Here is a 22500-nt window from a genome sequence, read left to right on the forward strand (position 1 = left end):
CGATTGATGTGTTTTCCTGTATTTTTTTTTTCCTTTTGTTTCTTGCTCTTTCTTTCTTCTCTTCTTTCACGTGTGCGTGTGTGTGTGTGTATATATATATATATTATTTTTATTATTTTTTTTTTATTGGTTGCCAACGAGACAAATGTACCTTGATTTACACAATCGTCCATCCGTCGCTCTAAACGACATGCTAAAAAGGCTTTCATTCGCGCTTCAATTTCAAGTTTTGTGATATTTATCCCTGACTCTTTCGTGCTTTTAATTGATAAGTTGTCAAGTGAAAAATACAATGCTATGTATATACTTTTATACACATTAATCGGTATACTACAAAATATGAAAAATTATTGGAGACTTTTGCGTCTGTATCGTTTGTAACATGAAATCTTTTTTGTTTTTTTTTTGTTTGTGTGTGTGTGTATGTGTGGTTTTTCTTTTTTTTTTTTTTTCTATATATATATATATACTTTTCTTTTTAGAAAAAATAACAGAAGTTGCACTTTCCCAATAAATTGATTGATGCTTCCTTGAGGAATAATCCTCTCGCTGATGTGGTCCGAACAAAATAAGTTTTTTTTCTTTTTTTTTTTCATTTAATAACGCAGTACGATTTACCTCTCTTAAAACGTTATAACCGGATATTTGCTCCACCGTGTGCCGTCCAAAGCAGTTATGCGTTAAAAGGAAAAGAGAACTTGGCTGTGTGTCTGGTAATAGGCAAATAATGTAATGTAATAATGTTCTACGAAGTGGGATGCTAGGATAATAGTTCAATGATCATCCACGTCATGCACACGTTGACGTTTTGGCTGCTGTTGTTGTTGTTGCTGATGCTCGAGAGGCTCGGGACTTTCAACGATGGCAAGCGGAGCTGGAGAACCAGGTGAACTATCTGATTCGTCGTGTGCTCTTTTCCCAACCCCAACGCCTGCGTCAGGGCCGATAAAGCTTCCACTAAAAGGTAAATTAAAAGGACTCTTATAGATGGATATACGTTTCATGTCTAATCTTGTAAATAATATATTAGAAACGTCATGTCTAATCTTGTATATAATATATTAGAAAATATACCTGTAATTATATGTTGTTTGTACAATAACAGGAGCTGGGCTGTATTGTCCAGCCGGAGATAAAGAATGCTCCTCTACTATGTTTCCAGGCACCAAATATTTTTCTACAATTGAAATAAAAAAGTTTTTCCATTGATAATCGCAAATATATAAATAATGTATTAACGAATTCAAAATGTATAGATACCTTCCCTCGCTGCGTCTCCACTTACGCCATTGGTGACAACAGTAATTTGTTGTACCAAACGTCCTTTATGGGATTGTTGGGAAGACGGCGCATATGGATGTCCCGGTGATCCTGGTGCAGACTGACTCGTGAGATGACCAGCTGGAGAAGGAACAGAATTATCAGGATATGTTTCAGGTCCTGGCGAACCTTCCCTACTCAGGCATTCCGGTGTCATTAAACCACTAATTCCCACATGAGACGGAGACGCAGGTGCACTTCTGTTAATTTAAAGATGAGAATGATATATCATTTGATAAAAAAAAATCAATCACAAGTAATAAATAAAGATATATATTATATCGGTATACCTTGAGGATAATCCAAATGGAGCTCGGAAACAAGGTACTCCCCTTTGTCTTCTTCGTCTAAAGGCTTGCTCTATTAACTTTGCTTCGGACTGTGGGTCTATCCTCCAGAAAGAACCTTTACCAGGTTCCTCTTGACTTCTTGGTACTTTTATAAAGTAACGATTTAATGATAGATTATGTCTAATAGAATTCTGCCATCCTTTATCGGCAGTTCTATAGTAAGGATAATTTTTTGTTATGTACGAATAAATGCCTGACAACGTGAGCTGCTTGTCCGGCGCAGATGCTATCGCTTGAACGATAAGTTGAGCATAAGAGTACGGAGGCTTAGAGTCATCTTTTGGTGGACTATAATGTGCCGTTGTACCGTTTGGACCCGAACTACTGCTACCCCTATAACGCTGCTCAGTCCCAGGTTCAGGACTGATTTGCCTACTGGAACTTTGGGTTCCCTCGTGCCTCTCCATTCCAGAATTTTGTGGATCATTCGCGACCGCCGCAGCATACGCCGCTACCATTTGTAAATCCGCCGAAATATTTCTTCTACCCTGACCTGCTCGTGGACTGGCTGGACAGGAGTTAGCAGCACTTATGGTTCCCGTAGGAGAAGGAAAGGGACTACTATATCCCGTATCAGGTATATTTATACGTAGAGGTGGTAGTGGCACTCTCTGTTTGGGAGGAGATGGTACACGTACATTACCTTGCTCTTGTTCATCCACCAAGGATTGAAACACAAGTCTTATATTTGTACTTGGAAATCTAAATGTGCACCTGGAATTTAAAAAGTTCTACTATTATCATGTGTTAAATACTAATATTATTTACTTACGCATAAGTACATCTTCTAATATCAATAACACAAATGACATTGCTTGATACTTATAGATATTCTTGTGTCATATCTGTGTGTGTATGTGTATGTGTGTGTGTGTGTGTGTACGTGCGCGCGCGCGCGCGCAAAATAGTTTTTATACTTATTTATTCCAACCTTAAAATGTATCTGTTTTTGAAATGAAGGACAAACAATAATATTATATATAGAAAGATACATATAACATACACAATAAACACATTGTCGCTTTGAAAATAGCAAAAAGGTAAGTATACTATGCCATTATATGTTTATTTATCATAATCTTGACAGTTACCAATATTTACAAACAATCAAGAAAATATTAACTCATGAAAATCTTTGGCTTGATGCTGCGCAAGAAAGAAAGAAAGAAAGAAAAAAAGAGGAAAAGAAAAAGAGAAAAGAAATGAAAGACTTGAAAGCAATTCTATATTTTATCACTAGCACAAACTCATCAATAGAACATGGCCATTTGTCTTATTAATTCTGGTCAAAATGTAACATTGGCCAAAGCATATATATTTATTCACACTCCACATAAACAGTACCATTAAAATTATAATGAAATAAAATGTGCAAGCAAACAGTAAATATATATGTAGAGAGAGATACTTTCTTAAGTGATTAAACGTTGTAAATGCATAAGGATTCAACGTGGAAAAGAGACAGGTTAACACAATGAAATTTTTAAAATGAAAATATGAGAAAATAAAGGGAACTTACGTTTTTGGCAATTGAAAGGCAGGTGCGCCCTTACGTTGGAACACGCCATCGACGAAGACGCCGTTCTTGCCGTTGCAGGTCATAAAGAAGAACGGATGATCGTAGAAGATCTCGAGGTGTCGGCGCGAGATAAAATTGGAGTGGCCCATGTTGACGTCGACCTCACCCTTGCTGCTGTTTCGACCGATGGTGATGCGTCTCTGCCTAACCATGTACTCGAATTCCCGACCTTCGAGCCGCGCGATCGGCGCACCCTTTGCCTCTGGATTCCACTGCATCTTCGTCGGACTGGCCGGTGCCGACTTCAGTGCCAGGAGGGCCCACGCGTCGCTCTCCTGAGTGCGAGAGTACGTAGACATAGTACCGAGCGAGCGAGCGAGCGAGCGAGCGAGCGAACGAACGAGCAAGCGAGCGAACGAGCTCTCGAACAAGACGGAAGGAGGGAGGGAGAAAGAGAGAGAGAGAGAGAGAGAGAGAGAGAAAGAGAGAGAGAGAGAGAGAGAGAGAGAGAGAAAGAGAGAAGAAGGAGCGAACGAGATGGAGAATGAGTGAGTGAGTGAGTGAGTGAGCGAGCGAGCGAGCGAGCAGAGAGAGAGAGAGAGAGAGACACGGCAGTAGCGGATAGATAGGTCGCTAGAGATAGGAGAGAAAGATTCTTTGCTCGAATAGATAGGTAAATCGACTAAATAGACAAATAGGTATATATGCGAAAGAATTGACGAATGAAGAGAGACGAATAGAACGAAGGGCAATAGGAATAGGGTGTTATAGAGAGACGGGAAGACAGACGGACGTGTGTAGTAGGATAGAGAGGGAGCACACCAGAGGCGCTCAGATACACACCAATACATTAACGTGCGGCCAAGCGCGCACATAAAGTGAACGAAAGAAAGAGAGATATAGGACCCGTAGAGAATGAAAATTAAAGAGAAGATAATGAGAAAATATCAGTTTTAAAGGATCCATCCAAATAGTTGACATCATTTATGAGTACAACTTTTAAAATTTAATCATTAATACGTAAACAATTTTTATATAGGATTTCTTTTCCTTCTTTTCGTTGACGCTGTCTATAACCCGGTGTGTAAATATATTACAGAGACAGGATATATATATATATGTATATATATGTGCATCATATACTCATACATACATGCATATATATACATCTATATATATATATATACACATACGTACACATACATACGTACGAGGGAAGAAGAGTGAAACGTATAAACACACACATTCACCTCGCACACAGGCAAACACTCGCGCGCACCTATTACTCCTCGTCGGCGAAATAAACGTTTGATTAGGAAAGACGTGTTTCTCTCACTCTGTTTCTCTGTTCTTTTTTTCTTTCTTGCCTCGTTGTAATGTTAATCAGGACGCAGGGTCGGCCAACGTTTATATACGCACGTCGGTTCTTCGGACACAAATATTTTCTTCCCTCCTTGTTTACTTACAAATCCGAAACGTGGGTGGTCACCACGTGACGCGAACGCGCGTGCGGCGCTCCGTTTAAACGCGCCGTCTGACCGTGAATGCGACGACCGCCATCATTCGGTAACTCGAATGCGAACGACATAACCTCTTTTCGATTTTTCAAACAACTTCGATCCTTCATATATTTTACGCCTACAATATTTCTTTTATCTCTTTTTAGCCCCTCCACGAGCTGAGATAATATAACGTTCTTCAAACATCTCACGGGAAGATTCACTCCCCGTTTAACGTCTTCTGCTAAGAACCGTAATGGCCGAAAAGGGAAACGGAAGTATGTAGCTGCTTTAAGCGCTACGTCTTATTTTCCTCACCGACCGATTAGAGATATGGCGCCTAATTCGTAATCACTGTAATTGTTTGTTTTGTTTTTTTCCTTTTTCTCTCTCTCTCTCTCTCTCTCTCACTCTCTCACTCTCTCTCGCTCTCTCTCTCTCTTTCTCTCTCTCTTTCATCTTTTTTACATTCCTTATTCATTAACAAAGGCTACATTGTATAATCAAAGACGAAATCGTTTTTAAGAACATAACATCGATAAACAGAATTCTTTAATATAATTTATATGTAAACGAAAACAAATACGTTTAATATCATTTTATTATACCGAACGATTTTAGGTATAATAATTTATTATATTTATATCGTATATTTCGAATTTGTAAATTTTTCTAAATAAATAATAATCCTAACGTTTATAATAATTATGTATTTCTTTTAATTTCTACAATCTAATATTTATGAAAATTATCAAATATATATAAATGGTCCTAATGTACGTGAAATATTTTTAAAGGCTTCGAATCCTATTTATAGTTGATTATAATTTTAATGAGTATTAACGAATATCATTATACAATAATTAAATTAATATATAATTAATATTTGACATTAAAAGAAGTAAATAACTTGTCAATCCTTGTTAACCAATAAAGGAGACCGATATAAATTCGTTAACCAATGACAATAAAAGAATACAAAATTTTCTTAAATTTGATCGTATTGATAAATAATAAACAATTATTAATATATTATAAATGTGATAATATTTATAATTAAAAAAAAAAAAAAAAAAAAAAATGTTTACACGCATGCAATTGCAATTGTTTAATCTGTAGCATCATGGAGTTCACTTATATATGTTGATGCTGTCAGTTTCGTACCGGTTCAATGTGTAGTATTATATTTAAAATTATAATGAACATATTATATTTGCTGTGTGGAATATCATTGATAATATTAATAATACGTAGATTATGGATTAATTATTGCAAAGAAATTAAAAATGTATCCATCGTTGTTTTTGGAGATTTGGGAAGAAGTCCACGTATGCAGTACCATGCGTTATCCTTTGCAAAGGAAGGTTTCAACGTGGATTTTATAGGTTATCCTGGTACATCTCCATTAAACGAAATTAAAGATAATCCACGTATAACTATACATTATCTTTCGCATCCTCCATCATTGGAAAATAGTATGGATTTTTTTTTGTTTTGTTTTATAAGGAATACTTTTGTTAAAATAAATAAATTATTAAACTATATACCATGTATCATAATGCACTTATTTTTCTTCTAATGTTTCAGCTTTACCTATCGTTTTGCATTATATCGTAAAAGTACTTTGGCAAAGCTTTACGCTTACATTTGTATTATTTTCTAAAAATATATCAAATTACATTTTAATACAAAATCCACCAGCCATACCTACAATTCCAATATGTTGGTTTTTTTGTATCTTAAGCGAAGCCAAGTTTATCATTGACTGGCATAATTATGCACATTCCTTAATGGCATTAAACTTAGGGAAGGATCATGTTATTGTAAATATAGCAAAGTTTATCGAGATGTATTTTGGAATCAGAGCACATTATAATTTTTGCGTTACCAAAGCTATGAAAGAATATTTACAACAGCAATGGGGAATTGAGTTTGTATTATTAAAAATGTTATATTAGAGAAGACATCTATATTTTCATTTATAAATTCATTTATTATTGTGTTACTTCTTTTTTAGAGCACATGTTTTGTATGATCGTCCAGCAAGTTATTTTAAACCAATCTCACTAACAGATAAACATGAGTTTTTGTTACAATTAAGTAAAAAGTATGAAGTCTTTCGTGGAAATAAAGAAAATTCTACAATTTTTACTGAGAGTTCAGCAGAAGAAGTAAATTTATTACCTGTAAGACCAGGATTTATTATATCCAGCACAAGTTGGACAGAAGATGAGGATTTTACAATACTTATAAATGCTTTGCAAGGTTTTTGATATAATAATTAACGTAATATTTTAACATATATACCGTCATATATTTCTTGATGTTATTTTTAATTGTAGAATATGAAAGTGATTGTGATGATAAAAATGCAAATCTACCAGACTTAATATGTGTAATAACGGGTAAAGGACCGTTAAAAGAATTTTATACTGCCATTATAAAGTTGAAGAATTGGAAACATGTTACAATTGTCATGCCATGGTTGGAGAATGAAGAATATCCCAAAATGTTGGGTCTGTTGAAATATTATATGATATAACAAATTATTTTATGATCTCTCAAAATGAAGATAATTATTTTCATAATTTAATATTTCTAATAGCTAGCGCAGATTTAGGTATATGCCTTCATATATCTTCTAGTGGATCAGATTTACCAATGAAAGTGGTTGATATGTTTGGATGTGGCCTTCCTGTTTGCGCATATAATTTTACATGGTATGTATTGTACATATATATATATATATATATATATATATATATATATATTTATATATATATACACATAATCGAATAATAAAATTTCATTGTAATTGATTATAATTTTTTTAGTTTATCAGAATTAGTAAAACACGATGAAAATGGTTATGTTTTCTCGAATGAGAAAGAATTAGCTGCACAGTTGAAATCATGGTTTCTACGGTTTCCCATTAATGAATCGCAAAAAAAGATTCATAAAAAATTTCAAAATGAATTGTGTAAATTTCAAGAAATTCGTTGGCACGATAATTGGTCTTTAAATGTACTACCTTGTTTTAACTAATAATTTTTATTTCCTCTTCTAATAAAATGTAATTATTTAAATTAATATAATAGAAATAAAAATAAAAGTTATCTTTACTTAAACATATTATTTTTTTAAATAAATTAAAAAACTATAAAATAATATCTGAGTAATATACTTTTTCGATTGAGTATATTTTAATTCTAAAATATACAAAAATGAAATAATATTCTTTTTAAGTTATTTTAAATTATTATATATATTTGAAAATTTTCATATAGATATTTGTTGGCCTTGTGCAATATAAATACATATTATATTGTAATTTAAAACGTAGAACGAATCATTCCAATGACCATTAATATCTAATACTGTATATACAAAGAGAAAATGTATATATAATATAAAAATCTAGACTAGTTTTGAAGATACAAAGAAAACAATTTTGTTACTGTTTATTGAAAATTTTAATATAATTAATAATTATTGTTACATCGGACATATAAATGAGATAAAAATATCTATATATACAAAAGTGAATCAAAAACTCGTTCCTTGAATTGTATATGAATTTGTACAATGAACAGAGATATAACTTAAACCAATAGACGTTCTATCTCTTGTTGTATAGCTTGTATTTGTGGCTTCAATTGAGATCCTTCATTAACTGTAACAGAACAGGCTACAACTGGCCTAGATACTCCACAAGCACGACCTAAAGCTTGTTTACTACGGACGAAAACATAAGGTACATTCTTATCTTCGCATAACAACGGTAAATGCAAGAGAATTTCTAATGGTGTAGCATCCGCAGCCATTACGATAAATTCTGAAAGGCCACGATTTAAAGTTTTCGCTGATTCATTAGCACCCTTCCGTAATTGTTGATAATCAACAGCTTGTTTTACGAGATTTAAAATTTTTGCAGTTAGAGTTGCATCCGCTAAAGGATATGCTTTTGGATTAACTTCTTCCTATAAAAAAAAAAAAAAAAAAAAAAAAAAAAGTAAAAAAAACAATACATACATAAAATTATTTTGCAAATTTACATAATGAAGCATAATGTTTTATAAATCATACATTTAAGTATAAATTATTTATGTCCATGTGAGAAAATTAACCTCAAAATATGTAATCTTTATAAAATGTTTCAAGCATACATATATATATATATATATATATATATACACAGGCAAATACAGAAATCTTACCATTTTTATTTCTATAACAATAATTAAAATTAAATATATAAGATATATATTATGTGGTATAAATAATATTAATAATCTATCCTCTCGGCGATTAATATTTTAAATCGCTTCACTGAGGAATTCCAAATATTCAACGAATTTTATTTATACTGTACATATGATTCAATCAATTCTAGACGGCGTAACAGTAACAAAGAATTATAATTCGCTTTGTCAATTACAATATACAAGCCGGGTGTCCAAAAGATAAATCGTATATAGAATAATACTCTTTATATCTATACAATACTATATATACTCTTTATATCTATAGTTTTCGTTTAGATGGCAGCCTTGTAGCATAATTTTAAGCGTCATTTTTCATTGGTACTTATGTAATACTAATGATTATCTAAAAGTTTCTAGATCATCGAAATATCTTCTTATAAGTCAATTTATTATAGCTCAAGATTAAAAGAAAAAAGAGAATAAATTGTAGTATTAGTAATAATTAGTTACTAGGATTAGGTTACGTTAGAAACTCGACGACGTATCATAAAACAGATCAAATGTCACGTGACGTAAAAAGCGTTGTTGTAGAGGAAAAGATTAAACGTCACGTATTCACTCGTTTGGTAAATACATTTGGCAACACTGTTATCGATACGAGTTAACGACCTGTTATATCGATACAAAGTACGAAATTCTGCCGCTAGGTTTTCTAACGTCGTACAATGAAAATTATATATATTCTTAAATCTTGACTCATAACGATCTGCTTATTAGCTTATAGCATGTTTATTAAGTATTATCAATTTATTACACAAATACAAAATATAAAATTCCAATAGATAAAAATTTTTATCTCAAGGTATTTAGCCTTGTATAATATAAATATATTCGGTTTTTTAATTAACTTTGACAATTAATTTTCTTTTGAATTCCTACGCGTAAATATAGAAACACTTCCATTTCTAAAGGTGCAAACTTATAAATTAATATTTTCGATAATTTTATAATTATTTAAACAATCTTTAATGTACTCGAAATACGATACAATATTTAAACAATAGTAAATTCGTTTAAATATTAAAAGAATGGAAACGCGCGAGAAAGTTAAAATAATTTTATTATAAAATTCTAATATTTAAAAATTTTTGATCTCGTTATATCATACATTTTCTTATTACAACAATGACTAATAATTTTATTTGTATTATTCTGTTTCAGGACTTTATTGCAATCGTGCGTTTGGTAGAAATAAAAGTAGAGTCATCGGTAGTTCGTGGATTTCTGTATGCAATAACTTCCACATAGTGAAAACTGGGTCGGTAGATGAACTTGCAATGTGATGAAATCTTATAGGATGCAATTGCAACCGAGTGAATGGCTGCATATTTTAAAACTTTCCCAATATCTTTTCAATCTAATTCCAATTAAACATTAACTTCTTTTACTTCCATTTTACATTGCTAATCATATTCGAATTATGTTAATCAAACGATTAACTAATAGTAGAATTCTAAAATAATTTCTTAGAGAAGATTTATATTCGCTGTCATTTCTATTTATTCTCATTTATTTTTATTAATTATTATTTATAAGTCTCAAGTGGGACCAATGGAATGGGTCCATGGGTGTGGGCCTTTTTACGAGTTTCAGTCTCAGCATTGTGTAGAGCTGCATCCCTTAAATATATTCGCTTTTCATTTTCTTTTCTTTTCTTATCTTTCTTCCGTTTACTTTTCTTTCTTCAGCTCTCATTTCTATCTCATATTTCTTCTCTTTTTCTTCATCTTCGATTTTGATCAAGTCAAGCAATATTCAATATATCCACCTTTAGTTCTCTTTTATTTTCTTTCTCCAATTCTCTTTTCTATCTCATATATCTTTTCTTCTTCTTTCTCAAGAATCATTGAGAGATCATTGAGCGATATTCAATATGTTCATCTCTTGTTTCAAGTTCACGTACGCGCACATTTCATCTTTCTGTTTTTTTCCTTCTCTTCTTTTTTTTCTAGGCTTGAATTATCGAGGGATATAATTCATCTATGATTGAATGAATTTCATGTATCGTAGAATGACTTGGTTCATTATCGATTTTTATGCGAAAATATGAAAAGTCTAGGGAAAACGTTTGCGCGCGTGTCGGCGGACGCACACAAACGCAAATGTTCGCGGACACCATTAAAAATCCTATCGTGGATTTCGTTGTATTGTTCGAAATTCAGAATAAACGAACGATATTATCTTGTAGTGGAGTACATGTAGCTGCCGATATTACAATGATCCTATTATTTGTAAGCAGAAAGATTAATCTTCGCTCAAATAACATTGAAAGCCATAACTCTCGGTTAACTCATCATCAGATTTCAACTTAGAGTCATCGTTATTCTAATACTCACTGTGAATGTTCACAGATACGATTAAAAGTCCTATCGGAGACTTTATTTTATTCGCACGAAAATTCAATTTTTAGCTTGAAAATTACAAACACACGCGCGTGCGCGCGCACGCACATAGAGTGTACTTATATAAAACAATATTTAATATATAAGAGTATTCACTAATTTTTATTTTTTTTTTTTTACAAATTATTCGACAAAATCTTATTCTTTGACGTAACTTTATATGACATCAGTTATTATACATATCTATTATGTATAATATTTATTTATTCTTTACACATAAATATATCGTAAAATAAATGAACGCTCATAGATTTGCCTTTTATTTTTAATACGTTTTACTGCAAGAAATCTGCCATCAGTCAAAAAAAAAAAAAAAAAGAAAAAAAGAAAAAAAAAGAAAAAAAAATATAAATGTGAGAGAATGAAAAATGTGAATATATAGCCTATTCAACATTATCGGATTCAAATCCATTTTAAACCTAAGCTTATAAAATGATACGATAAGTGCATTATGGATAAAGTGTAATCCCATTTGTCCTTGTAGTTCATAAATTGTCCCCATAGTTGTCACTATAATTATATATATTTCAAGCGTAAAATAATAGATAAGATTTGTATACAAATGCATATTATATATATGCCGTTTATGAATGAGTCAATGTACGTTAATTAACACGTTCCGTGCCACGTGTACCACCGGTGGTACACGCAGTCATTTTTTTCTTTAGTCAAAATATCAAATGGCCTGAACGACAAGTCAGGCAAAAATGGCTTGGCACGGAACGTATTAATGAACGTATCAGTCAATTTCTCAAATCAAACATTATAACGTCATACAAAGATAAGATACGTTCAGACACATTTATACAAGTCCGTGCTATGGTACTGCCTCTGGTGGTGAGATCGGAAAACAAATCAAAATATGAGTAAGCTATGAAATGTAACCGAATGAGGTCTGACCATGGACAATGACGGAAGTGACATGGAATAATGTATTAAAGTGTTACATATAAATCTATAATAATCAATTTGATTTCAGTATAGGATCGGATCACGATACGATCACGTGATATTATATATGTAAATGAACATTTAAACGCAAACATTATATATAGATGTTATAATATATATAAATGTATATCTCTTATGTGTTTCGTCAGCATTATATCTTATCAATTCATCATTGTTTCGCATTGACTGGTCAACTTAGTCGACTAAGTGCTGAATAAGAATCGTGAGCTATTATCAAGGAGATATAAAATAAAAAAAAAAAAAATATTAGAAAAAAGATTAATACGTATACGTATACGTTAAACAAAAAAAAAAAAAAAATAAATAAATAAATAAATAAATAAATAAAAAATATAATATAAAAATATTTAATAGCGATAAAATAATGTCGACAATTTTCGGTAAAATCCTAATCGTTTTTTTAATCTTGCCAGTTTTCATTATACATAATGTTATTAATGGAAAGGCTGTTCTTAATAATCGACCAATCATCGGTGAGTATTAATCAAAATTTCTTTTCCTTTTTTACATCGAACATTTTAATTTCTTTTTCTTATTTTATATCTCTATAAGGTATTTTATCGCAAGAAATTGGTCCTAAATTGAATCATACTACTAATGGGAAATTCAGTAGTTATATAGCTTCGTCTTATGTTAAATTTGTTGAAGGTGCCGGTGCAAGAGTGGTACCAATTTGGTAAAAAATATTTTATATTTAAGTAGTATATATATATATATATATACTCATGTTAAATATAAAATATTTTATTTTATATATATATTAAATGAAGTATTATATGTAATACTTAATCCAAATATTATTTCGTTATTATAGAAAAGAATTGGAAAAAAAAAAGAAAAAAAAGTATAATAAAAATTTGTATCTTTATTATAGGATCGGAAAAAGTAAAACATATTACGAAAATATACTTCGAAAATTAAATGGGTAAATTTTTGAACAATAATACGAACAATAATAAAACAATTAAATAGCGTAAAAAAAAAAACATTTGTGTTCTTAGAATTCTATGGCCAGGTGGAGCTACACGTTTTAATAATAGTAAAGGATATGCTGAGGCGGGCTATAAGATTTATCGGTATAAATTTTGAAATGTTGTCAATGAAGAATTTTGTATTTTTGTTAAACTTCAACAAGAAATTACTTTTTAGAATCGTCGAGAAAATAAACGAAAAAGAATATTTTCCAATTTTAGGAATATGTTTAGGATTCGAATTATTAACATACGTAGCAGCTAACAAAGTAGAACATAGAATCAATTGTAATAGCCAATCACAAGCTCTACATTTGAATTTCAGTACAGGTTAGCGTTGAATAATTAATAATTAATAAAATTAAAAAATAAAGAAATAAAATAAAATGTATTTTCAGGTTATAGAGAATCAAGATTGTTTAAAAACGCATCATCAGATATCATAGATATCTTGAAAAAGCAGAATGTCACTATTAATTTTCATATGTATTGTATAACGAAAAAGGTTAGAGTTCTTTGCCACTTTATTATTATTGACTAAGTCAAAATAATTGACCTCATTATGTATTAATAATGCGCAGGAACTGGCAAGAGTTAAATTGAATAATACTTTCCGGATAATCTCCCAAAACGTAGCCAAAGACGACGTAAAATTTATATCTAGCTTGGAACATTTTAATAGGCCTTTTTATGGATTACAATTTCATCCGGAAAAAAATATTTACGAGTGGATAAATGGCAAAAATATACCACATACTTCTGACGCCATTGAAGTCAGTCAATATTTTGCTAATTTCTTCGTAAATGAAGGTAAAGTAATGAGATATCTTCTCTTAGATTAAATTATAAAAGAAATTATACTAATATCTCGTTTGATTTATTTATTCATTTGTTTTTTTCTTTTTTTTTTAAATTTGATTTAGCTCGAAAAAATAATCACAAATTTACGAATTCTACGGAAGAAGCCGAGAGTTTAATTTATAATTATCAAACATACTATGCAAGAATAAAAGGATTTCCTTACGAACAAGTTTATTTATTTTAATCTATATTCTAGAACAGTATAATACTAATAATAATAATAATAATAATAATAATAATAATAATAATAATAATAATTGGAAATAATCTTCTTAGATTTAATGTGTGAATTTTCATGTTGAATGCTTTTGCATTGCTATTGAATATATATATATATATATCTATGTAAACAAACATAATAAAAATATAATAAATCTTTTAATTTGCGATAAAATTCTCACTTAATATCTTTTTTCTTGCTTTATATAGATTATGCGATATTACCAAAGTCAATATTTAAATGTTATCATAATCGAATTAATATTTAAGCACTATATGTCATTAGTATAATCGTATACATACATACATTTAAACACATATATATATATATCTGTACTATATTGTATTGAAATCGATTTACCATTTTATTATTTGATCTATTTATCGTTGCATCGCACAATCGATTAAGTGCACGATCAAAACGCGGTAGCGTGAAGAAGAGACGAAGTTAACAATATTAAAAAAAAAGTCAATGTTTTAACAAAACAAATAATCAAAAAATATTTTATGATAGAGATAAAACAATGTCGATAATTTTCATTGAAATTAGAATACCTTTTTTGATTTGTTAATTATAAAAAATATTATTTTTGATTTTTCTTTTTCTAATCTTAGCTCAAAAAAACGAAAAATGAACATCAAATTGATCCCGAGGAAATAGTCTTACGTTTAATTAATAATTATCCAGCATTTTTTTATGTTTTTATTTAATATTTTTATAATACTTTTACTTTGTATTCTATATAATCAGGGATCATTTTTATTTTTTATTTTATTTTAATCTCTAATTCCCTTCACCTTTGCCGATAAATTGTAATCGAATTAACCAAAAATAATCATAATTATTGTAAATGATCTTGTTAAATTTATGCATAAAACCAGTGGATATATTGTGTAATATTTTTTATCACGATAATACGAACTATAATAAAATTAATATAATAAAATTCTATAAACAATGTTTTCTGTCTGAAGTAAATTGTATTTAACAAATTTTCCTATTACCAGAGACAAAAATATTTTCTTTTAATTAGAAAAAGATACGTCACATTTCCGTATTAATTTAACTCTAATTAAACAAAAATAAAACAAAACAAAAATGCAAAAATTGTATCCAGTGTATTAAATAATTAAGAGTTCATTCTCATAATAATATTATTAATTGAATTGAATCAGAAACTGATCAGAGTAATTTATTATAATTTTGATACGAATGATAATAAAATTTATATCAAGTTTCGGGATATATCAATTTGTCATTTTATCCGGAAAAGAATATTTCCAATGAAATCTAGAAAATATATCTCATACTTTGAATGCTTTTCGAATCAATTAATTTGGATCATTAACTTTTTCCTAAATGAGGGATAAAATAAATAAATAAAATTTTCTTTTTTTTTTCCTTTTTTCTTTTTTAAAAATTTAACTATAACAGAAATTTTTTTAATTTTACGTTTCATTTTTTTTTTCTTGAGTTTAACTTGAAAAAATAAACATCGATTTAAAGATTCTAACGGAGAAAGAGAAAGATAGAAATAGAGAGCTAGAGAGATAAAGATAGAGATAGAAATAGAGATAGAGAGAGAGAGAGACATCAACAATTTAATTTATAATTATCAAATGACTTATATATATCAAAATGAATAATTTGTCATAAGATCAATACTATCTATTTCATTAAAACTTGAACTATACAGGAAATATATAATATTATATGATGTTAGTATGATATATGAATAATGTTATATAAAAAATTTTTTTTTCTTCTTATCTATAATATGTTTAGGAATAAAGAAAAAGAGAAAAATGTAATAATATCGTACACAATCTTGTCACATTTAACATAACACCAGTGTATATTGTGTCACAACTGGGATACATAATATTACAATGGTGCATAATAAAATTCTATACATAATATTTTGTTCTATCTAAAGTAAATCATATTCTGAAAACTTTCCTTCACCATATTTCGCTTTGAGTCGAAGCTATGACGTACAAGCATTTTTCTAATCGCGGAGTTCATATGATATCAATGGGGGGTGGGGAGAAACAAAAAAAAAAAAATAGTATGTTAACCTCTTTTGCCCCTATAATTTCCTCCAAAATACTTTTGTAGCATACTTTAAAGGATCGAACATCAGAAATCAGAATGAAACTTGTTTTTCGATGTTTTACAGAGACAGATGAGCGACATTGACGACGGCGACATTGGCGCGCGCAGTTACGACTTAAATCATAATACAACGGGGGTTAACGCATTTTCGAAGAGAAAATAAAAATAAAAATAAAAATAAAAAATAAAAGAAAAAAAAAAAAAAAAAAAAAAAAGTTAAAAAATAAAAAAAATAAAAAGGAAAAAAAAAAAAAGAAAAAAGAAAGAACAATACTTGTCAACGATAATAAAGAAAAAAAGATAACATCGACAAAAGTGATCTTACATATTATTATTTTCAAAGTAAATTTGCTTTTAACTCGCGACGAATTTCGCTTCGACTCATAGAGAAGAAACGGGTCTTCGATTTTTCGCCAGCTGCGTTTCTTTTTTATTTATAATCGTTCTTTTTTTTTTTTGTTAAACAAGCTCACAACTAAATTTTTCTTAAAAGCATGAACCAACTCTTAGTGTTTTACTTTTGTGTGTGTATACATATATATATATATATATATATATATATATATATATATATATGTATATATATATATGTATATATATATATGTATATATGTATATATATATATATATATATATATAGAACGTATGATATATATAATATTAATTATTATTAATTCATATAAACATTATTTCAATTTTTATTCCATGTTACATTCTACTAGCGGTAATATGTAAGGGGGCGGGGGGTGGGGTGGGGGGCGATGACAAGTTAACGTTAGGGTTTTTTTTTTTAATTCTTTACACTATCATATAGCAGAGATATGAATAATCCCATAGATCATCGGTCTTTATCGTCCATTAACATACGATCGCATCATGTTTATATATGCTCTATCCATAACGTTTATATATATATACATAATGTATATATAAGCGCGCACGAGCATTTATATATATTATACATATATATTCTTGTCCGCATCTTTTAAACATTAGACACACACACGCTGCTGTTATGGAACTTTTTCACATAGTTTTTCTTTTTCTTTTTTTTTCTTTTTTGCTTTTTTTTTTTCTTCTTCTTATCTCTTGTCTCTGAAGAACATTAGCGAAGTATGTATATTATTTAGCCGCAGGGCGATTAAAGCTCCCCAATTCTTCGCGCTTGTAGTCCCCTGTTTTATATATATATATATATATATACTTTTTTTTTCGATATTTTAAAATAGTAAGTGATATCTAACTGTTTGAATATATTTAGTAATATATATATATTTATATATATATATATTTATTTATATATATATAGATCTTTATTTATATATTTATATCGTAATATATTATATTAATTCTAAATCTCTAATAAGAGCATCGAACGTAATTATAACGCACGTAAACTCCATACCGACATATGTACGCGAGATATAATAATAATATTAATAATAATAATAATAATAATAATAATAATAATAATAATAATAATAATAATAATAATAATAATAATAATAATAATTTTTAATGATATATCATACATAATTATAATCAATGTAAACCTGGCAATGTGACAGTCACTTAAAACCCTAATTTATTTTTCTCTTTTACAAATCAGACGCATATCATCTAATATAAAGTCCGTTTTGCATTAAGACAACGTGGTAACTAAATGTCAGTGATGTCACACTAACAAGTGCACGTTTCCATTTATCTTAATAGTAAATATGAACTATATATATATATATATATTATATATATATATATATATTATATATATTATATATATATGTATATATATGTATATATATGTATATATATATGAATATATATATTTATGTATATATATATGTATATATATATATATGACCTTATACAATGATCGCTAGTGTTATCGAGAGAATATATATTTTTTTTGTTCTTTTTGTTGTTTTTTTGTTTTTTTTTTGGTTTTTTTTTTTAGATAAGACGATACAAAATGTGCTTCTTTTTTGTTTGTTTGTTTGTTTTTTTTTTTAACTTCGATCGTTGCGAATTAAATTTAATAACCGAATTCCCTGATTTATTTACTTATTTTTTTTTTTAATTTTTTTTTTAATTTTTATTTTTTTAAATTTTTTTTTTAATTTTTTTTTTAATTTTTTTAATTTTTTTTTTTTTTTTTTTTAATATAACAGTCTATTCCCCGTGTATGTGTAAAACTTAGTTAAGTTGTCGACGCTTATCGGTTATATTTATTCGCTCGAAATCAATACAACATTTTCAGTATTAGAAAGAGAGAGGAGAGGAGAGAGGGGGAGGGGGAGAGAAAGAGAGGGGGAGAGAAAGAGAGGGGGAGGGGGAGAGAAAGAGAGGGGGAGGGGGAGAGAGAGGGAAAGAGAAAGAGAGAGAGAGAGGGGTAACTGTTACGGATTCATTATATTAAGCGGAGAAAGGCTTAGCCATATTGCACTCGATCTCGCAACAGATTTTAAAACTAACGAAAATATTTATTATCTCTAAATCCCGACAATAGGTACCTCTAAGTGTGTATTTATATATCCGAATATATACCATCTAAATTCGTATAAAATGTATTACGCGTATAAAATGCACCGCGTAATTATATCCCCCGTTCCTTTTCTCTCCACTTGAACAATATAGTAGCATAACCTTTTTTGTTCTTTTCTTTTCTTTTTTTTCACTTCTTTCTTTCTTTCCTTCTTTAAGATTATATAAAATGAACATTTAAATCCATGCGAAATATTTCAGACGTATAGGACCGTTCCTTCTCTGTCACGTTTTTTATCTACTTAGACAATGTGCGTAACAAAATAACATAAATCTTTTTTCCTTTTTTTTTTCTCTCTCTTCTTTTTATTTTCCTTAACCGAAGGAATTATACATTAATTCAACCTTAAATTTTTTTTTTCTCTCGTAAAATTTATAATTGAAAAAAGGAAAAAAAGAAAAATAATAAAATAGAATAGAATAGATTAGATTAGATTAGAATAGAATAAGAATAAGAATAAAAATAAAAATAAAAAGTAAAAATAAAAATACGAATAAAATAAAAGAAAAGTTTCTTAATTTTGCATTTCAACAAGCTCATCATTGTGATCAATTGTTTCTTTGATTTATTTCGAAGTGGCAGTAACGGCACCTATTCTTAAAATGACTGATTCTCTTTTAGATGTAGATGGGTACGTATCACGATATAGCTTTCCTCTTTCTTCTCTTCTTCCACAATCATAAAGAATACCCATTTCAAAGAGATGAAAAATGTTTTAATTGATATGAAATGATCACACGACGTATAAAAGTTGTAATCAATACTTAATAAACTCTTTGTCAAAACTACTAAATTAAAACATAATATGAGCATCGATGAATTACGAAGAAGAAGAAGAAGAAGAAGAAGAAGAAGAAGAAGAAGAAGAAGAAGAAGAAGAAGTTCTGAGCACTGCATTTGCACAAAAATCTAATTATGAAATCGTAAATAATATATATATATATATATATATATATATATATATATATGTATCTATACTTATATAAATCTATTATATTTATCATACAAAGATATATAGAAACAAATTCAAACTTTGGATAATCTATCGCCGACAACACGCAAAATGTATTTAATATTGAAACACCTTTCAATATTATCTATACACTGATAGATAGATGCGAGTAGAACACGATCGTGTCTCGTTTTTTCCTTGGTTCAAAGTTCGACAAACCTTATTTTTAAATTAAGGTAATTAATATTTAGCTGCTGTCGAAGAATTATAGTTCCGAGTAATTTTCATCATGTAACGACACTTTTCTGTTCAAAAACAGGTAGATATAAGAGTACTGCGTTCTCGTGATTATGACTTCGAGTTTTGCATTGAAATCTGGAACACAGTCTCTCTCTCTCTTGGTATTCGTCGATCAAACACACTGATATAACAACAACCTTGAGAAAGCTCCATCGGCGTTACGATTTCTCTCTTGACACGTCTTCTTCTTTTTTTTTTCTTTTTTTCTTTTCGAACTTGATTTAATAGGATGTTAAAACTCCAGGTGGTGTTGGTACTACTACGGTATGTTGTGGGACAACTGGTGGAGCTGGTGGTGCCAATGGATGTCCAACCAAAACCGCAGCAGTTGGTATAGGTAAAACTCCAGATTGTGGAATAGCAGACGGTGTGCTAACCTGCGTTGGTGGCCCTTCAGCAGCATGTTTACGCAAATGTCTCAACATGTTTCCTTTTTCAACGAACGTCTTGCCGCAATCTGGACAGCTGTGTGGACGTTCGTCCGAATGGGATCGTCTATGGGAGACCAAGTGTCCTTTACACATGAAGTCTTTGGGGCAGAGATCGCAACGGAATGGTCTCTCAGCGTTGCTTCCTTTGTTATGGGAACGCATATGGAACAGCAAGTTACCCTTCAATGGGAAGCTCTTGCCGCACTCCGTGCAGACGAATGGACGTTCACCGGTATGACAGCGCATGTGATTTACGAGATGTTCCTATTTAATTCAAAGAGAGAGAAAGAGAGAGAGAGAGAGAGAGAGAGAGAGAGAGAGAGAGAAAGACAGGGGGGAGGGGGGAGGAAGAAAGAGAGAAAAAAATAATTAGTCATATTATAAGAGTAAACGAAGCTCGATGATATAGATATCTAACTTTTCTTATCGACTTTTGATTTCAACTGATTTCAATTGATGAAATTGTTAACATTTGAGATAATATAAAATAATCCAAAAGTTATTATATAATATAAAATTAAGAGTCGATGGAAAAGTTATGTGAAAATCAAACGTTTGTGTAATACACTGTTTCGTCATAAGTTAAGCAACGTACCTTTCTCGTAAATGGTTTTGAGCACACGTTACAACAATGCGAAGAATCTCCGGTATGTTGACGGAGATGATTATTGAGGTGTTCTTTCCTAGTGAACGTTCTCTGACAAAATTCACATCTGTGCGGAGATTCGCCAGTGTGGATTCTTACATGATTCGTCAAGTGCTCCTTACGAGTAAATGATTTGGAGCAGAAGTGGCATCGATGTGGCGATTCGCCTGTATGTTGACGCACGTGATTGGTCAAATGTTCCTTCCTCGTGAAGGATTTGGTGCAATACTGGCACTTGTGCGGTGACTCACCCGTGTGCTGCCTGACGTGGTTCACCAGATGATCCTTACGCGTAAATGCTTTTGGACAGTATTGACAGCGGAAGGGCGTCTCCCCTGTACAGTTTCACAAACGACATTCACAATTTTTACTCGTCATTCAGACAAATAAAAAGTATTATCCTGCACAAGGCGAATTTTCCCCGACGCAATGAACGGTGGTAAATATCGAATGAAACATTTCGAATCGTTCGCTAAACTATCGAATCTCCACATTTGAGCGAAACGAATCTAACACAGATTTAAGAGATGATGGATTGTGACGTTCGTATCCTTTGACATTTCCATTTATATTTTTCTCTCTCTCTTTCTTTCTCTCTCTCTCTCTCTCTCTTTCTCTCTCTCTTTCATTCGATATTTCCAAATCCTTACTTTATATTCGAGTAAAGTCAGCTTGTACAGTTAGAGAAAGAGATTACTAGTATTCATAAGTATACAGATATAAACGATACATATATATACATATATATACATATGTGTGTGTGTGTGTGTGTGTGTATATTTGAGGATTAAAGTCTTTGGAACTTTCATTAGTAAACAACAAAAATCTAAATGCATATTCTAATTGAAGATATGTGCATGAATATAAGTAACAACAATATGATCATTTTCAATATCTTTGAATTTAAAACTTTATCAAGGATGTATAATAATTTGACAGATAATAAGTTGACAAATGCAATGATAATGTTAGCGAGCAAAAAAGTATATATATGTACATGTGTGTGTATGTGTGTATGTATATATATATATATATATGCAAATACAATTCTTGAAATAATGGATCGTTCGAAATATAATACACAGAAGAATTATGAATATATTTATAACGAGAAAGGCTCTGAAAGAGTGAGTGA

The 22500-nt window shown here is 30.1% G+C and overlaps 4 protein-coding genes across 25 annotated transcripts in view; 1 reads left to right on the top strand and 3 right to left on the bottom strand.

Moving 5' to 3' along the window:
* Positions 1-281: 281 nt before the first annotated feature.
* FoxK (forkhead box K) lies at positions 282-4971 on the bottom strand. 5 transcript variants are annotated; one of them, XM_035878611.2, is made up of 6 exons: positions 4526-4971; positions 3190-3524; positions 1611-2384; positions 1261-1520; positions 1075-1177; positions 282-957 (listed from the first exon to the last, which is right to left on the bottom strand). In XM_035878611.2, the coding sequence occupies exons 2-6, from the start codon at positions 3465-3467 to the stop codon at positions 774-776; spliced, it is 1599 nt and encodes a 532-aa protein (XP_035734504.1). In that variant the 5' UTR covers positions 3468-3524; positions 4526-4971; the 3' UTR covers positions 282-773. The 5 variants fall into 5 exon arrangements, with proteins under 5 accessions (XP_035734504.1, XP_035734503.1, XP_085512610.1 ...); XM_035878610.2 differs by having other exon boundaries at positions 4469-4971; XM_085656484.1 differs by having other exon boundaries at positions 4440-4971.
* Positions 4972-5802: 831 nt separating this feature from the next.
* On the top strand, positions 5803-14480 carry LOC118447111 (chitobiosyldiphosphodolichol beta-mannosyltransferase). The gene is made up of 14 exons (XM_085656556.1): positions 5803-6163; positions 6276-6618; positions 6706-6953; positions 7031-7204; positions 7294-7408; positions 7523-7712; positions 12773-12800; positions 12880-13003; positions 13202-13252; positions 13329-13403; positions 13477-13628; positions 13697-13803; positions 13880-14108; positions 14222-14480. Exons 1-14 carry the CDS (start codon positions 5860-5862, stop codon positions 14341-14343), a joined length of 2262 nt encoding a protein of 753 aa, XP_085512682.1. The 5' UTR covers positions 5803-5859; the 3' UTR covers positions 14344-14480.
* hoip (NHP2-like protein 1 hoip) lies at positions 8138-9176 on the bottom strand. The gene is made up of 2 exons (XM_035878619.2): positions 8906-9176; positions 8138-8668 (listed from the first exon to the last, which is right to left on the bottom strand). The coding sequence occupies exons 1-2, from the start codon at positions 8906-8908 to the stop codon at positions 8291-8293; spliced, it is 381 nt and encodes a 126-aa protein (XP_035734512.1). The 5' UTR covers positions 8909-9176; the 3' UTR covers positions 8138-8290.
* A 3036-nt stretch (positions 14481-17516) lies between the features above and the next one.
* Positions 17517-22500, bottom strand: part of LOC118447228 (uncharacterized) — a 14499-nt gene continuing 9515 nt past the window's right edge. For 16 of the 18 annotated variants that reach the window (XM_035878930.2, XM_035878946.2, XM_035878944.2 and 13 more), the window contains 2 exons: positions 21315-21700; positions 17517-20983 (listed from right to left, as the gene is read on the bottom strand). In XM_035878930.2, the coding sequence (XP_035734823.1) occupies positions 20510-20983; positions 21315-21700 (860 nt within the window). In that variant the 3' untranslated portion in view covers positions 17517-20509. The remainder of the gene's footprint in view (positions 20984-21314; positions 21701-22500) is intronic. The other 2 variants (XM_035878940.2, XM_035878937.2) reach the window with 1 other exon arrangement.

This window comes from Vespa mandarinia, chromosome 4 (assembly GCF_050613455.1).
Source record: "Vespa mandarinia isolate Hongniang chromosome 4, ASM5061345v1, whole genome shotgun sequence".
NCBI classification, from domain to species: domain Eukaryota; kingdom Metazoa; phylum Arthropoda; class Insecta; order Hymenoptera; family Vespidae; genus Vespa; species Vespa mandarinia.

Coding starts and splice junctions, on each gene's coding strand:
- FoxK (XM_035878613.2), bottom strand. CDS start 4,064: ATGTGCGCGCTTGGCCGCACGTTAATGTATTGGTGTGTATCTGAGCGC. Junction 1,521..1,610: donor CCATTTGGATTATCCTCAAG/GTATACCGATAT, acceptor TTAAATTAACAG/AAGTGCACCTGCGTCTCCGT. Junction 1,178..1,260: donor TGGAGACGCAGCGAGGGAAG/GTATCTATACAT, acceptor TTTCAATTGTAG/AAAAATATTTGGTGCCTGGA.
- LOC118447111 (XM_085656556.1), top strand. CDS start 5,860: ATGTGTAGTATTATATTTAAAATTATAATGAACATATTATATTTGCTG. Junction 6,164..6,275: donor TCCTCCATCATTGGAAAATA/GTATGGATTTTT, acceptor CTAATGTTTCAG/CTTTACCTATCGTTTTGCAT. Junction 12,801..12,879: donor TAATAATCGACCAATCATCG/GTGAGTATTAAT, acceptor TATCTCTATAAG/GTATTTTATCGCAAGAAATT.